General features: G+C 35.9%; 1 protein-coding gene, 1 long non-coding RNA gene and 1 other non-coding gene across 4 annotated transcripts; 2 read left to right on the forward strand and 1 right to left on the reverse strand.

The window, feature by feature from the left end:
- The first annotated feature begins 2,451 nt into the window (after nucleotides 1–2,451).
- TRNAI-AAU (transfer RNA isoleucine (anticodon AAU)) lies at nucleotides 2,452–2,525 on the forward strand. Its single transcript has one exon. It is a non-coding gene; the product is annotated as a tRNA-Ile (tRNA).
- A 214-nt stretch (nucleotides 2,526–2,739) lies between these two features.
- LOC145087299 (histidine kinase 1-like) lies at nucleotides 2,740–7,829 on the reverse strand. 2 transcript variants are annotated; one of them, XM_079025238.1, is made up of 13 exons: nucleotides 7,599–7,829; nucleotides 7,294–7,530; nucleotides 6,413–7,204; nucleotides 5,569–5,816; nucleotides 5,324–5,483; nucleotides 5,102–5,228; nucleotides 4,932–5,021; nucleotides 4,726–4,845; nucleotides 4,548–4,617; nucleotides 4,425–4,467; nucleotides 4,200–4,340; nucleotides 3,179–4,045; nucleotides 2,740–3,064 (listed from the first exon to the last, which is right to left on the reverse strand). In XM_079025238.1, exons 1-13 carry the CDS (start codon nucleotides 7,827–7,829, stop codon nucleotides 2,834–2,836), a joined length of 3,357 nt encoding a protein of 1,118 aa, XP_078881364.1. In that variant the 3' UTR covers nucleotides 2,740–2,833. The 2 variants fall into 2 exon arrangements, with proteins under 2 accessions (XP_078881364.1, XP_078881363.1); XM_079025237.1 differs by having other exon boundaries at nucleotides 7,288–7,530.
- Nucleotides 7,353–8,878, forward strand: LOC145087300 (uncharacterized). Its single transcript, XR_013700763.1, has 2 exons — nucleotides 7,353–7,489; nucleotides 7,593–8,878. It is a non-coding gene; the product is annotated as an uncharacterized LOC145087300 (long non-coding RNA).
- Nucleotides 8,879–17,883: the final 9,005 nt, after the last annotated feature.

Consider the following 17,883-nt stretch of genomic DNA (forward strand, 5'->3'; position numbering starts at 1 on the left):
TTCCGAACATCTTTAATCTTGACTGGAAAAAGTCTTGCTTCATCTTTGATAGGATCATTTCCAATCTAAACTTTAATTGGATGTGGAAAAAAACTCCTAGTAATCATATGGAGTTAATGGAATTAAATGCCATTTCTTGTGTTCTTTCACAAGTGATTCTTTCTCCTGGGGTGGATAAGTGGAGATGCAAGCTCTCTTCATATGGTAATTTCTATGTTTTTAATTTTAGGTATCTCATTAACTCCAAGATTACTACTCAGGTGGACAACCTAACCATTTAGGTTTACTCGACTCTTCTTAAAGTTATTGATTTTGTTTGGTGTGACTGTATGGATCAGATCCCTTCGACGCTTGCACCTTCTCGTAAGGGAATCTCTATTCCTTCTCTGAATTGTCATTTTTGTTCTACTAGCCTGGATTATTCAAATCACTTTTCTGGTGGGCTGCTATTTCGCTAAGGAAGCCTTCAAGTGGATTTTCCAATGATGTAACATTCCAACCCGAAACTTTGTGACAGTTAGTGAGCTGGTGGGTTTCGCAATGGATTGTGGGCAATACCCTAAAAAAGTGATCTCTTGTTGGTTATCGTTTATGATTTTCTTTGGTGAGTCTGGAAAGCGATGAATGGTTTGATTTAAAAAAAAATTAGAATCACTTCTTCCAAGCTGGTGGACATCATTACAACTTTCGATTTTTAGTTGGGTAAAACATGGATGTCATTTTGGTGGTTGTAATTGGACAAAATGGATTTGCTTCCCATTTAACATTATGTACTTTGTTTTTTTTTTTTGTTGTGCTTTGTGTTTGTTTGGCAGTGACTTTTATTTAATATATTTCCGCCGTTTAAAAAAAAAAACACCTAGTTAACGAAGAAACTAATGAAAATAAAAAAAAACCAAAAAACAAAAGAAAGTTGAAACCTAAAAACTGATGATTATTTTCGAGTTTCAAAGTCAAAAACTTAAATTTAAGTTCGAATTTTATTTAGTCAAAATTCCAAAAATATTCTCACACATATTGGATAGCAAACTCTATTTTATATTTCGAAATTACATTTTTTGAAAAAGAAAAAGTTTTCAATATATATATATATATATATATATATATATATATATATATATATATATATATATATATATATATATATATATATATTTAAGATTTATAACTATGAACGATTTTTTCTGAAAACTATGATCGGTTTTTATAGAACTTTTTTTTAGTTTACAAACATATGAATTTTTTTAGCAATATTTCATTTTACCGTCGCAATGAATTATTTTTTGGGTCAATAATACAAAATAGTTAGATTCTATAATTTTTTTGGACTTTTATGTTTGCTACAATTAACCCTATGTATTTAGCAACATTTCATTTTACTTATTTATAGTATTTAACCTTTAAAGTTTAATTAGTTTTAACTACTTATTTTCTTTCATTTTAATCCCCAATATTAAATGTTAAATTTAGAATAATCATGTGATACTTTTACTGTTTATAATTTTTATACTATAGACATAATAACTTTATCTCTCTCTCTCTCTCTCACACACACACACACACATATATATATATATATATATATATATATATATATATATATATATATATATATATATATATATATAAATGACAAACATTGTAATATGTTTTTTTTTTTTTTTTTTTTTTTTTTTTTTTTTTTTTTTAATTTTATAAATAATACATATGTTTAAATCAACAAGTTATATAGATGAGCTTTATAAAATATTTCATAAAGATCAAGATAAATTAGTTAATTTCATAATTTTTTTTTAAAAGTAGCCAATGATTTAGAGATGATTTAAGTTTCCAACATATTATTTAGGACTTGTTTTAGATTTGCTTCTCAAAAGTGCTTACTGGTTTTTGGAAAATACAAGCTTTTTGGAAATACCATTTTTTCCTCTAAAATTAATGTTTGTCAAACACCTTATTCATTTATTGACTTTTTAAAAAACCAATAAACCATTTAAAAAAACACTCCCAAATACCCACTTAATAAAGTTAGAGAAACACCCAATTAATATAGTTAGAAAAATCATGACTAGGTTTATGAATGAAGATGATCTTAGAACAATTAGGACCAACAAAATACATCATTCTAAAACAAGTTATTTATGATATTACATTGCCACTTTTGATCATTTCATGATTAGCCTTTATAATACTAATATTAAAATATTTGGTTTATTTAAATGTAAAATAATATTTGTATGGAGTATTAAAAGTCTTTAGTATCATATTGAATTAATATGTGGAATTCACAAAATTAGAACTCCCAAAAACGAAATTGAATAAAAAAAACTTATTAAATCCGATCCCATGGAAGAAGATCATCTATTTAATCCACTCACAACAAATTTGAATTAATAATTAATAAATACTGAAAGGAAAAGGATTGATAAATCTTGTTGGCAATAGCAAACAAAAGGCCTATTAGCTCAGCTGGTTAGAGCGTCGTGCTAATAACGCGAAGGTCGCAGGTTCGAGACCTGCATGGGCCACTATTTTCGTTTTTCACCTCGTTCAGTAAAATTCACAAATTTAACCCTTACCCTTGCAATGGTATATACTTGTAGATTCCTTGCAAACTAATCCAACAAGACCAAACGATTGTTTTTTTGTATAGCGTTTCAAGAAAATGCAAACATATTTTTGATAAACCTTAATCAAGATTTATCTTTTTCATCCACTTATCATCATTTTTATTAAAGTACATTGTTAAAAAACTCTGCATTTTTTGTATTTTTATCTCAAAGTATGATGCTACCTATACAACTGTTATTTCTCTTGTAAGTTGTCAAACAACATATCATTTTCTACCGCTTATTATAGGAGAATTAGTTAATGACAAAATAGTCGAAACCATAAGCTTGCAATCTATCGGTTTCGTTAGATACGCATCCATTCCAACCTCTAAACATTTTGCTTCATCCGATGACATCGCATGAGCTGTCAACGCCACAATCGGAATATGCAATTCCGTTCCCATTTCCGCTCTTCTAATCGCCTTAGTCGCCTCATAACCATCCATCTTCGGCATCTACCATCCCAAATACACACACAAAAAAATAATAATAAGAAAACTAAAATTTAAAATATAATTTCTAATTTACTTTTTTTTTTTTTTTTTTTTTTTAAAAAATATTATTATTACCTGACAGTCCATGAGTATCAAATCATATGGCGGAGGGTTATGATCCTGTAGAGCTTCAACCGCCTGTACCCCATCTCCCACAACAACCACCGTGGCCCCCATTTTTTCAAGCATTATAGTCGCCACTCTTTGAAGTATCGGTGTATCTTCTGCTAACAGAATCCGTACACCTTCTAGAGACTTCTGTCCATTCGTTCCATTTGTGACCAATTTGCCCCTCTCTGATCCGACTTCACTTAGTTCAAGAAAACAGTTGTTTATAGTTGTTCCATATCGTGAAGAAGAAGAAGAAACTATAAATTCCGACTTTTCAGACTCGTTTGAACTCTCTGGATCCGAATGCACATCAATTTCAAGACATTCATGCGTATTATTAATATTATTATTATTATTATTATTATGGTTATGGTTATGATTATGAGAGCTTTCTTTAATGGCAGCTTCCATTATTTGAATCATTTTGGCTTTGTATAATGGTTCATTTACCATTAACAGATGCCCTCGGTTATGAAGCTCCATTTTGATGGTGTTAGAGGTGTCATGGTTTAAAACCCATGCAAACTTTGCTCTTCTGTTAAATGTGTCCAAAAAATTTAACTGTTCTTTCCATATGTCTGTGCTTAAATTGAGTAGTCCAATATCAATGACTATAATAAAAACAGAGGCGTCCATTTCTTGCTTGCTTAATGATTCAACTTTTGAAGTTTCGTATGTTAAATTTTGTGTATAGCGTGTGGGTATAAAGAGGTCTTGTAGTATCTGCGTCAGTTCGTTCCACTCACATGCATCCCACGTGGGGACACCAATTTTAGTTAACCACCCGAACAAAATCGTTCTGCCCATGCTTCCATTTAGCGCAAGCACTACCTGCAATTTGTTCATAAGTTACATTCTTTCATTTATGAAACTGTTGGGGATCTTTGAGGCCATTTTTCCCATGCTTATAAAAGAAGACCAAGGCTTTGGTTTCAAAGTTCACTAATCAAATATTGACAATTACAAGAAGAAAAACTTTGCTAACCTTCAAGTTATGATCAGCGTACTTTAATCTGTAGTTGTCTTGTGGTATATCTACAGATGTATTGAGTAACAGATAAAGTCGCATTAGAGTCCCGGGTCCATTTTTCTTGACAACTCTTATTTCTCCACCCATTTTGTGAACCTGTTGATAAATTTCTTGTCATAAGTCGACATTTTTCAGAAAGTCGCTTTCTGTAAATTTAAGTATCACATTGATTTAACTCACTAGAGTTCTAACAATGCATAGTCCAAGCCCAGTTCCACCGTGCCTGAAAAAAATAAGAATAAAAATCAGAAAAATATTTAGAAAACTGCTTGATTGGAAAATCTGGTGAGTTTTTTTGCTTACAATCTAGTAGTTGAAGGGTCAGCTTGTTCAAAGCTTTCAAATACTGATTCCCATTTGCTTGGATCAATGCCTATACATAGAAAAAGATTAAAAAAAAAAGAGGATATCATTTAATCACTGTCATTTTGCTGATAAGAAGAAATGAAAAAAAAATGTATAATGAGATGAAGGTTTATACCACAGCCTGTATCATCAACTTCAAACCAAAGAATTACTTTGTTGTCCTTGCATGATCTTTTCCCGTTTTCAATTAATGAATGTGGATCTTCACACCATCCTCGCAGAATAATGTATCCTGCTGTAAGTCAATTGCTAATATTACACTCTGCAACCTAACTTTGAGGTTTTAAGTTTCAAGCACTAACTATTGTAAATCACACTTACATGTTGTAAATTTGATTGAGTTGCTGATTAGATTAGCAAAAATTTGAACAACTCTAGCAGAGTCCCCTTGAACTACCTTTGGCATATCATCTGATCACAAACAGATCATAAACCATTAAGTTGACCTAACATAAATTTAGATGTAATTATAGTCGTGATTTTATGTTTACCAGAGAGATCTATCACAGTTTCCACATTATGGTTTTTGCACTGTACAGAGAACATATCGACTAGTCCTTCAAGTTCTCTCCCCATGTTAAATTCGGCTTCTTCCAGTACCAATTTTCCTGATTCAACCTGCAAGTCATATATATATTCATGTTAACGTGGATCATATAATGCGAGTTGGATGAAAAATCAGAAGAAATTATAAACTGTTTAACGAATCTCACCTTGCTAATGTCCAAAATGTTGTTGAGGAGACGAAGAAGAGCTGTTGAGCATCTACGAATTTGGCTAATTGTTGCGTATTGTTCGTTTGTTAGACATTCATCAGATATAAGAATGTCCAGCAATCCAATGACTGCAGCCATTGGTGTTCTCAGTTCATGACTGTTAAATGAAAATGTCAAAACCTTAATTGCTAAAAGAAGTAAAAAAAATAGGAAAGAGATGAATCGATCATATGATTATTCACCTCATATTTGCTAGAAATTGGCTCTTGTAGTTGCTAGATGCCTCTGCTTTCCTTCGTGCATCCAAATGACTAATCAATTCTGCACGTAGCTTCATTTCCTTTGAAACTCCATTTGTTAACACGAAAATACACACACAACCGATAACGAGTATACATACAGATGCAGATATCAGTATCATTAACGTCTTGAAAGCTCTCTCGTCTACCTTCCCCATTATGTATTTCCTTGGAATGATAAGGACTCCCACCTGTTAATTTACAATTTTACCCTTTATAACTATATTTTTTTTATATTTATCATTAAATATTTTTTATTTAAAATAATATCATGAGATTTGTGAAATTGATTTTAATACATTTTCAGTATTTTTTATGCGAAAATGATATCTTTGAGAATTTTTAAGAAAATTATTCCTTTCAAATATAAATAAAGTTAGATTCAACAAATTGCTTAAAGTGTTTGACTTTAAAGATAGGTTCTATGTCCTATTTTTCATAAAACACTATGCTTTTCCAAAATTTTATTAATTGTTTATTGTTAAAAAAAAATGGTATTTAAGGCGATCCACTCATTTACTTAAGAAACATATACGTTAACCAATTTTTGTTGTATCTAATTTTGTTTTCATTAAAAAAATACTTATTTTACTCAATTTCACAAACTTTTAATAATTAAGAAGTTATATTATAATGATATCATTTCACAAGAAAAATTATGTCTTTTTTATAAAAATAATAAAGTTTAGAAAATATAATATCAGAAAAAGTAATTTCTCAAATTTACCCTTTTTGGCATTTTTTTTGACCAACATTAAAATAAACATTAATAGTGAAACATACATACCATAGGAAGTCGCTTTAAGTTCAAGTAAAACGAATCGATGTAATAAAGTTCATTGCCTAATTTGGCATTCTCTATGTGAACCTCATGATTTGGGGGCTCTTTGTTCCCATAAGCTTTGAGTAACCATTTAGCTCCCGTTTGTATGACTTTATCTTGAGAATCAACCGCCATCATCAGCTTTGGACCTGTAGATGAGTTCCTCAACAATGGCGTAGTAGAAGAGGTAGCCAACAACCAACCCTCTTGTGACGTCAAATAAATATGTCCACTATGAAACCCAACAAGCTCTTTCATAAGCTGTCCCACACTATAAAGCGACGTCGTAACACCAACCACCGCCACTATACTTCCTTCCGACGCATCCCTCACCGGCATCGCCGCTGAAAGTAACGGCGAGTTTGTGAATTTGCTCACAGCGACATGCCACGAAGCTGCACCATATGGAACCTGAGAAATTCCGGCGATGTTTATTAACTCATCCGGAGGTATCGCCTTTTGTTTTCCGATTTTCTCACCGGTGGCGGGATCCAATGGCTCTCGGTACCAAATCGCCGATATGTTACTTTGTATCGTCTGATCGTTCCAGCCTTGATGCGATGAAGATGTGTTGACGTCGTAAGGTCCAGCCATTGTGTAATTTGTGAGATCGGAGTATATGTAATATGTGCTGTTATCTCTTGGATCTCTATGAAACGCCTGAACAAACCCGTTTTTGTACTTTATTGATATCGAATTGAGAGCTTTGTGACTTGTGAATAGCGCCCATGTGACATCCCTCATTACTTCATAGAGCTGATAAATTAGGGCATGATTTATGATTCTACGTTAGATTTCTGTATAACAGAAAGAAAATTAGAAACAGGATTGACATAAACCTCAACTTGCTGTGCTTGATTTTCAGGTTTGCTGTATTTTTTGATCACGTATTCCGAGATTTTAACTTGAGCTGTTGTTATTTCAACAGTTGAATTCAAGATGCTCCACATACGCAACACCGGACGCTGTAAAAGTTCATATCGGAGACCATATGCCAATGCATTCAACGATGTTCTTGTGTACACTTTAGTGAAATGCCAGGTGAGAAGCGTTAGCAGACCTATTAGAATCGCCAACATTACCTGCAAAAACCTTTCGATTCACATCTTACAAAGAAAAATTCATGATTTCGTTTAATATATAGTTATACCATGATTGCAAGTCGAGCTACAAAGACGCTGTAGTATGATGAGAGACAATTGGTGTTTGTGCACTGGAGCTCTTCCTGTTCGACATCCCTGTGTAGGCTTCTTCTTCTTCTCTTGCAAGGTGAGTGGTTTGAATTTACAGCATCATGAATTTTAATGAAAAATCTTCTTAGAAAAGATGGCATTTGTGTGTCTGCAACTCTTGATGATCGTTTCTTCTCGTTATGTGCCATTTTATTCCCCTGAAACTATAAACAAAGAAAGAACGCACCATGAAACTTTAGGAATAAGTTGAAGAGAGGTCAGAGGAGAGAGGCTTGTTTCTGAAGTGGGTGTTGTCTACTACATATGGTGCGATTTCCACTATTTGGAAGGCTACAATTTTTGATTTTTTTTAATTCAAGAGTGGGGTCATGTGTTTTTTCAATCACTTATTCCTCATCTACAATCAGTTTTTCTTATAAAATTGTTACACATGGATTGTTAAGAGATGATTTGGCAAATAATTTACATATGATAGTGGGGTCATTCTCCTTTACTACAGGACTCTCAAATTACCAGTTTTGTATTTCATCTTTTAATGAAAATTTGAATAAGTAATCCAATAAAACCTACAATTGAGGGGTATTGTAGTCCTTGATACTATAATTAAGACTTAAAAAAAAATCACATACCCATTGATTTTAAATTTGACATTCTCTTAGTGAATAATCTGCATTTACCACTGACCATATGCACAATTGCACAAAGCAAGCACCTGATGACGTGTCCTGTTAATGGGGGTGCCATTGACAAGTCAAAGGGTCATTTTGGAATTTTCCTTTATGCTGACAAAGAATCAAATAATTGGTCTAAGATACAGGTATCAGGAACCCATGCAAAGCTGTCTATGAAATCAAACTTTCCATAGATGGGACACCTTCCTAATTTAACCATTCTATCAACTTGACAGATAAGGGCACATTTGTCATTTTAAGAATTTGCATATTGGTAGCTTTGATGGTGAAACTAATGAAAGCGTGATGGAGATGATATTGTGAATTTGTGATAAAGCAAGAATAGTTATTAGATTGGTACTAGAAGTAGACAAAGCATGGGGGGTATAAGATTGTGATTCCCAATTTGATATAAAGATCCACTTTTTAAGCAGATTTGTGGTAGCCAAGAAAGATTGGGAGGGATGAGTTGTTTTCTTGATGCTCTAAAAGTAAACATTCCTCCAATCCTTTATTTTCTTTCACATATTGGAATTATTTCAATTTCTATTTGGATATTTCTCATACTTTATGGTTTTGATTTGTGTAGTATCCATCATAACTTGATTATTATTAAGACATCAATGATGGAATTAATTTTAACTACTAAAATAGTAATCATAATTATTGTAGATTTAAATCAAAATAGTTAGGAAGAAAACATCTTAGATTGGAAAAAAACAAACAAGATCATCGTCATAATGAACAACTAAAGGTATAAGATCTCTTAAAAAAAATAACATGCGTGTCGAGATGCTAACTCTAATTCATCTTCAAAATGAATGACCGGAGTTGGGATGCTCTATGAGGCTTCCTGCGATATGCACGACTTGATTTTGAATTGAATAAATGATTTTTTTAGGCTTGATTTCGAAGTGAATGGACAATTTTTTACGAGGCATGAATTTTTCCCGCATAACTGAAGATTTTCTTATGATTTAGAAAGCTAAATACCTGACTATAGAATAAAGACTAGAGATGTGGTATCATATCGGGATAAGTTTTTCCGATCGTTGTTGGCATCTAGTTCTCAATACATATATTGTAAAATCATAAAGTTCAAACATAAGTTATGGTTATCATTTAACCTACCTAATCCTTCAATGTGAACTTACAATTTGGTGAAGGGTTCATATTTTGCAAATAACTAAAAGGTATTTAAGACATTTTTTAATTATATTAAATAACTTACTACTTGTTGGTTGTAGTTATATTTTACTCTCCTAGTGGGCAAAAAGGTTACCAAAGGGCTTCTAGCCTAACGGTATCCGGTGTTGCCCTCCTTCTTTGAGGTCGATGGTTTAAATCCCATTATGAGACATAAGTGGAGATTTAGGAATATAATAGATTTGTCGTTCAAAAAAAAAAGTGGAAAAAGGGTTGATCATGTTTTGCAAACAACTAGAAGCTAGTTTAGACATTTTCCATTTTGTTGTATCATATATATATATATATATATATATATATATATATATATATATATATATATATATATATATATACTAATAAAATAGTAGTTTTTTTGACATGTGTCACCATATTAGACATTTTAATTAATGTGTTGCCACTTGTCAATCTATTAGTTCTCCATTTTAAATTTATTAGATTTTCTCATTAATGTGATGCTATTTGTTAATATATGTATTTTAAATTTTAAATTTTATATTATTGTTTTCATTAATTTACAAATAAAAAATGTCTATATATATATATATATATATATATATATATATATATATATATATATATATATAATTAATTTTACATATTTATTTGAATCAATGATTATAATTTCACATAACTAATAAAAATATCAATTAATTAATAATTTATTTAAAATAATTGTTTAATAATTTATAGGTTTTACTATAAAATTTTAATTAATTTTATAACCCTGGTTTCTACGGGTTATAAACTAGTATATATATATATATATATATATGTATATATATATATATACACATACATATATATATATATATATATATATATATATATATATATATATATATATATATATATATATATATATATATACCTTAATAAACATTTACAAGATTTTGCTGAATTTTAAGAGGTACAAGTTTTTAAGCATCATATACAATAATTTTATGCATCGAAGAATAATAAATCTTATCCGGTCAAAGACATATTTTGAATAGGTCTTCTAAGCTTATCTTCAAATTGAATGGGTTAAATATGAAAAAGTCAAATAAGATGATGATGATAAGATTTTGAATGGGTCAAAGTTTGACCAAGTGTTCCTCATATCCAATTGAATCGGTAAATACTAAATCTTATCCAGTCAACATTTATGAAAAAGTCAAATAAGATGATGATGATAAGATTTTGAATGGGTCAAAGTTTGACCAAGTGTTCCTCATATCCAATTGAATCGGTAAATACTAAATCTTATCTGGTCAACATTTATGAAAAAGTCAAATATGATGATGCTGATAAGATTTTGAATGGGTCAAACTTTGACCAAGTGTTCCTTATATCCAATTGAATCGCTAAATACTGAATCTGTCAATAATAATGAAAAAGTCAAATAAGATGATCATAAGATTTTGAATGGGTCAAAGTTTGACCAAGTGTTCTTCATATCCATTTAAATCGGTCTAATATGATGTACACATTATAAAACATTTCATATAAACTAGAAGATGCGCATTGATCTAGCATTCGTCTATCATGAATGCCTTGCCATTGACCGCAAAACCTTGGTTCTCTCTCATGCTCGCTACATCCTCCTTTGTTTTTCTTTCTATTAAAATTGAATAAGCCCAAAAATGTCTTACGTTTAATCCTAGCCCAGGTATAAGAAATCTCTATCTGTTTGTCATTTTATTTAACAAATTTTTTATGTCATTTTGTTGATCCGCACCCGTCGCTTTGCGCGGGTAAACGGCTAGTATATATATATATATATATATATATATATATATATATATATATATATATGAGAAATGATCATATGTAAACTAATAAATATTGTGTTATTATACAACTCATCAAATCATTTCAAAAAACTAGATAAGGATAGTATGGTAAATATACATATAATTAAATTAATTAACATTAATATTAACCCTATAATATTAACATTAAATTAATTATTAGTTTACATATGATCATTTCTCTTATATATATATATATATATATATATATATATATATATATATATATATATATATATATAAAAGAGAAATGATCATATGTAAACTAATAAATATTGTGTTATTATACAACTCATCAAATCATTTCAAAAAACTAGATAAGGATAGTATGGTAAATATACATATAATTAAATTAATTAACATTAATATTAACCCTATAATCTTGGTAACAAATTAATTTTAAATCATATAATTATGGCATTGATTTAGTTAGGTTTCTCTGGTTCATTCTTACCACCGGAATTCCATAGAGCCGAATCACCACCTCACTACACCAGCCAAACTTCACCGCCACCGATCTTTATTTGTCTTATTCGATTCATCGAATAGCAGCAGCGCTACCGATGGCAGCCACTACCAGATGTCTTATTACAGTTGTAGTCGCTAACTAATTCATTGGGATACACATAGTCAGAGGTGTACTTGAACCTCAACCTTGTTGCCGCCCACCGCGTTCATCCCTTTTAATTTCCGATAACCATCAGGTAAGGTGCCTTTCCACTTGATTCTTGTTCTATTTGCATCGATCATGTATCAATTAACGTCTATAATAATCAATTGAAATTTCAAGCATCAATTACCTTTATCAGTTGATGTCGCCAATTACAAGTGTCAATTGCTTTCATTGACAATTGAAAATCGACAAGTGCAAATGAAAATACGATATTTATTGGAAATCTGCAATAGCTAATTGATATCGCCAATTACTCGGTTGAAATATGATATTAATCATTAAACCATGGGAACACGATCTATTAACAATCTTATCGATGAGCCACTAACATTATATATTCTTCTGATCAGGAGCCTCAATCTTTTAGTCGGATCCTTCAACCACTCATCAGTCACATCACATCTACTACCTACACTCGCCTTCTATCAGATCGTCTCCCTTATCCTTCATGTTCACTTCTGAAACATGTTAGAACAATGCATAACTTATATTTTTTTTCAAGTAACCTTCTACATTTAAATTCGTATTGTAAGTATGGTATGTCAGTCTTACAATATTTTTGACTGTTGAAGAAGGCATACTCGACCCCATTTTTTCCTCTTGAAATCCTACTTGATAAGCCATACGAGAATACTCTTAATCTTGTAAGTATTTTACTGTTTAAAACAAATTGATCAACTTATTTAGAGTATAAATTTGATAAAAGTTTTGAATTGATTTGTAACAGCCCAAATTTTTCAATAAAAATTTTCATTTTTAAATAACGAAATCATTTCCATAAATTATAAAATCCCAATCACAGTTGTTTTCAAAATCCATAACATCAGATTAATTATTCATAAAATAAGAGTGTCCTAAAACAAAACGCCAGAGAGTACATGTCGTGCCATCACGCGGGGCCCTTGCCCTTAGATCCTGAAGTGTTTGAAACAGCCAACAAACTGTTAGTTATTGCTTAGTGAGTTCCCCAAAGCATACCCCACATAATCCAAATAATCACAAAAGCCATATCAATCATATAACATAAGCCATGTATACAAACATATAAGGATGCCCTGGAAACCCTCCAGGGTCTTACTCCGGGTGCCATGGGAACCCCCACATGGTCTTAGCCCAATGCCTCGGGAACCCCCGAGGTCTTGACTAGAGACGCCATGGAAACCCTCCAAGGTCTTATACCCTAGTGCCTCGGGAACCCCCTGAGGTCTTTACTTAGGATGCCATGGAAACTCTCCAAGGTCTTACACCCAAGTGCCTCGGGAACTCCCCGAGGTCTTTGATACAAGTATCACAAAACAGCTAGCATACCATATAACATACAACCAACTAGTATACCACATATCACTACATCACTAGTGTACCACATATCACAAAATAGGCTGACCTTGGTGCCTTCAACCCATTTGTAACATCCATAAATTTTACGCCAAATTTAAACTTTTTAAATCATAAATAAAAATCAAATAGCATCGTTTACAAAAATGTTTACAAATCAATATCCATCAGAGTGTCCCAAAATCATAACATAAGGATGAGGAGCGGTACGGTCATGTCTTCGCCTTGCCATGATCTCCTGAAGTACCTGAAACAATAAACTGAAAACTGTAAGCCTGAGGGCTTAGTGAGCTACCCCCAAAATACCAATACCACATTGACAATGCCATATCAGTAACAATCAATCAATCAACATGCATACTGGGCCATCGGCCTGACTGGACCGCCCTACTGGGCCTACAGTCTATCTGAATCTATCCCAAGCCTTCGACATGACTGGTTCGCCATGTGTGCCTGCAGTCTCCCCGAACCGCTCATAGGGTATGTTGGCCTTCAGCACAAAGTAGGACCGCCTCAACCCAACTAACAAGCAAATAACCATGTGCGCATAATGTAGCACCTGGTTCCTGGTACGTAATCCTTGTAATTAATATTTCTTAATTATGCATTTTGCCTTGGACTCGGCGAGTTGAAGGACCAACTCGCCGAGTAGAAGCGGGATGAGACGCGGGGTCTAAGCTTTGGACTCGGTGAGTCGGCCCCCGGACTTGGCGAGTAGACCCTGTTTGGGAAAAAACCCTAATCCGGGTGTTTGCACCCTATTTAAACACTCTAACTTGGCCTCCTTTGTCCCTAACACTTCCAGAGAGCTGTAGAGCGAAACCCTAGCCCCCATATTTTTCTTGAGAGTGATTTTGGCTTTGTGAAAAAGGTTTGGAGCTTAGAAGAAGAAGGAATAGGTTGAAGTGTGCAAGGAGAGGAGGTAGATCTGGAATCTACACTGTGAGAAGCTTCCATTCAGGTAGAAAAGTTCTTACCTTGATCACTAGTTCATTAGATCCCCTTTTTGTCCCAAATGAGTGGTTTTCAAGCCCTAAAACCTCAAGCTCCATATGTTATGCTCTATGTTCCGAAAGGACTTCAGATTTGGACCTTATGGACATCTTGGAAGTGTAAAGTCTCTGTGGTTGGGGTTATTGAGGTCCCTATTGATTGTATGACCTCTTAAAGAGCTTGGATTTGCCTTTTTGAGCATATGGGGCCATGCATGCACGTAAAGTTTCCAACTTTACGTGATAAGCATGCCCTAGAAGCATAGATCTATGGTTTAGAAGCGTTGCATGTCCCAATTTTGGTTTGTTTGGGAAGTGGGTCGAAGGGACTCGCCGAGTCCCAAAGTGGAACTCGGCGAGTTCTATGAAGATGGTCTTAGACTCGGCGAGTTGGAAGAACAACTCGGTGAGTCCTATGAAGATTGCCTGGAACTCGGCGAGTTGTTCTTCAAACTCGGCGAGTCATATGAACTGTTACTGAGTAAGAGGGGTTTAAGTTTTGAAGGTCCAACCCTTCGTATCTGCACGCGGAATTAACAATTTAACATGTAGCAATAGTCCCAGAAACCCAAATCCTCATAAGGGATGCTCTGTTGAGGATTTGGAAGCGAGTAGGAGATCTGCTCGTGGGGACTCGGCGAGTTGTTCTTGGACTCGGCGAGTCGGCTCTATAGTCCCGAGTAGTGAGTTAAGGGTGACTTAGTGAGTGGGAAGAGGGACTTGGCGGGTAGGACTGGGTTAGTAGGAGAAGGACTCGGCGAGTCTATGCCATGACTCGGCGAGTCCAGTCAACTGGAAGTTGACTTCGACTAAGGAGTTGACCTTTGAATAGGGGTGGGTCAATCATTTGACCTAAGGGTATTTATGAGTGGCTAATCTATGTTCATGGATTTGTAGCCGGAGGATTACTGGTGCAGCAGTCAGACGTCTAGCAATCAGACTTTCGGTAGCTACTTTTCGAGGTGAGTTTCCTTCATAGGGTCGGGTCGCATTGGATGTGTATTGATTAGCGGGAGCTGAAAAAGGTAACAGTGAAGAACCGTTACCCACTCCCGAGGATTGGTGATCTCTTTGACCAATTACAGGGAGCATCTTGGTTCTCCAAGATCGATTTGTGTTTAGGTTATCATCAGATGAGGGTCAGAGAGGAGGATGTGCAGAAGACCGCATTTCGGACGCGCTATGGCCATTATGAGTTCGTGGTGATGCCGTTTGGGCTCACCAATGCTCCTGCCGCGTTCATGGACCTCATGAACCGCGTGTGCAGACCGATGCTGGACCGGTCTGTGATAGTTTTCATTGATGACATCTTGGTTTATTCCAAGACGCAGGAGGAACACGAGGGGCATCGACGAGAGGTGTTGGAGACCCTGATGAGGGAGAGCTTATATGCTAAGTTCTCCAAGTGTGAGTTCTGGTTGCGCGAGGTGCAGTTTCTTGGGCACCTTGTCAACCAGGACGGGATTTCGGTGGATCCGACCAAGGTAGAGGCCGTGATGAGGTGGGAGGTTCCGAAGTCTCCATCTGAGATTCAGAGTTTCCTGGGATTAGCGGGCTACTATCGGAGATTCATTCAGGAGTTCTCCAAGATAGCCGTACCCCTGACACGACTGACTAATAAATTCGTGGTCTTTTGATGGGGGCCTGAGCAGCATGCAATGTTCGAGGTTCTGAGACAGAGATTGTGCGAGGCGCCAATCTTAGCCCTGCCAGAGGGCGTAGAGGATTTTTGTGGTATATTATGACGCGTCCATTTCAGAGTTTGGCGTGGTACTGATGTAGAGAGGGCATGTCATTGCCTACGCTTTGAGGCAGCTAAAGCCTCACGAAGCGAACTACCCGACGCACGATTTAGAGTTGGGGGCAGTGGTCTTCGCCCTCAAGATTTGGCGACATTACCTCTATGGGGTTTGGTGTACCATTTACATGGACCACAAGGGTTTGAGGTACCTCATGGATCAGCCGAATTTGAACATGAGGCAACGTCGGTGGCTTGATGTGGTGAAGGATTATGATTGTGAGATCCATTACCACCCGGGGAAGGCCAATGCGGTGGCCGATGCGCTTAGCCACAAGGCGGCGCCGATCAGGGATATTTGCATGCAGATGACAGTGGTGACTCCGCTTTTGGAGCGGATTCGGGAAGCCCAGCAGGAGGCTATGAAGGAGGAACATCGGAAGAGTGAGCGCATAGTGGGTCAGGTTTCCTCCTTTGACTATGACTGCAGGGGATTATTGACATTACACCGCAGGGTGTGGGTGCCATACCTCGGAGGCGTGCGCCAGGTCTTAATGGAGGAGGCACATAAATCTCGATTCCCCATTCATCCCGGGGCGACGAAGATGTATATGAATCTTCGTTAGGACTATTGGTGGCCCTGCATGAAGCGGGATGTGGCTTGGTACGTCGAGCGGTGCTTGACCTGCAGGAAGGTCAAGGCCGAGCATCAGAGATCGCACGACAAGATGCAGCCGTTAGATATCCCGTTGTGGAAATAGGAAGATATTACGATGGATTTTATCACAAAGCTTCCCAGGACCGCATGAGGAGTGGATTATATATGGGTCATCGTGGATCGATTGACCAAGAGCGCCCATTTTATTCTGATTCAGGAGAGCATCTCGGTCGAGAAGTTAGCCGACGTCTATATCAGGGAGATAGTGACACGGTGCGGGGTGCCAGTATCAGTGATTTCGGACAGAGATGTGCATTTTACTTCCAGGTTTTGGAGGAAGTTTCATGACGAGTTGGGTACTCGTTTGCATTTCAGCACTGCTTTTCACCCGCATATGGATGGTCAGAGTGAGCGGACCATCCAAACATTAGAGGATATGTTGCGGGCATGTGTTCTGGATTTCGGAGGTAGTTAGGATACCTACCTCCCGTTAGTGGAGTTCTCGTATAATAATAGCTATCATGCTAGCATTGACCGTCCTCCTTTCGAGATGTTGTATGGGAGGAGGTGCAGGACCCCGATATGTTGGGAAGAGGTTGGCCAGAGGGTCACGGGAAGCACCGAAGTGGTGCTCAAGACGACAGAGAAGATTCAGCAGGTCCGGAGTAGGCTTCAGACTACTCAGAGTCGGCAGAAAAGTTACACCGACAAGCGCCGTTCGGACTTGGAATTCCAAGTCAGGGATATGGTTCTCCTGAAGGTGTCGCCATGGAAAGGCGTCATCCGATTCAGAAAGCGAGGCAAGTTGGGCCCAAGGTACATCAGGCCATTCAAGGTTGTAGCCCGGGTGGGCAAGGTGGCGTATAGGTTGGATCTGCCAGCTGAACTCAGCCAAATCCACAACACTTTCCACGTCTCTCAGTTGCGGAAGTGTTTGGTGGACGACTCGGCAGTGGTGCCTTTAGAGGATATTCAGGTCGATGACAGCCTGAATTACATCGAGCGGCCAGTGGCAATCCTTGACAGGAAGTCGAAGGATCTGAGGAACAAGAGGGTGGAACTCGTGAAGGTGCAATGGTAGCACCGGAAGGGATCGGAGTGGACATGGGAGCCGGTGGAAGAGATGATGGAGCACTACCCCGAGCTTTTTCAGGATCGAGCATCAGACTTCAAGGA

This window comes from Lactuca serriola, chromosome 2 (assembly GCF_051521515.1).
Source record: "Lactuca serriola cultivar US96UC23 chromosome 2, Lser_US96UC23_V15, whole genome shotgun sequence".
NCBI lineage: Eukaryota > Viridiplantae > Streptophyta > Magnoliopsida > Asterales > Asteraceae > Lactuca > Lactuca serriola.

Bases quoted from the DNA above. Each gene is read 5' to 3' on its own strand.
- LOC145087299 (XM_079025237.1), bottom strand. From the start codon at position 7,829: ATGGCACATAACGAGAAGAAACGATCATCAAGAGTTGCAGACACACAA. The intron at 7,205-7,287 runs GTTTATGTCAAT...CTAATTTATCAG, and splicing joins ATCAAGCACAGCAAGTTGAG to CTCTATGAAGTAATGAGGGA. The intron at 4,046-4,199 runs GTTAGCAAAGTT...AACAAATTGCAG, and splicing joins ACGCTGATCATAACTTGAAG to GTAGTGCTTGCGCTAAATGG.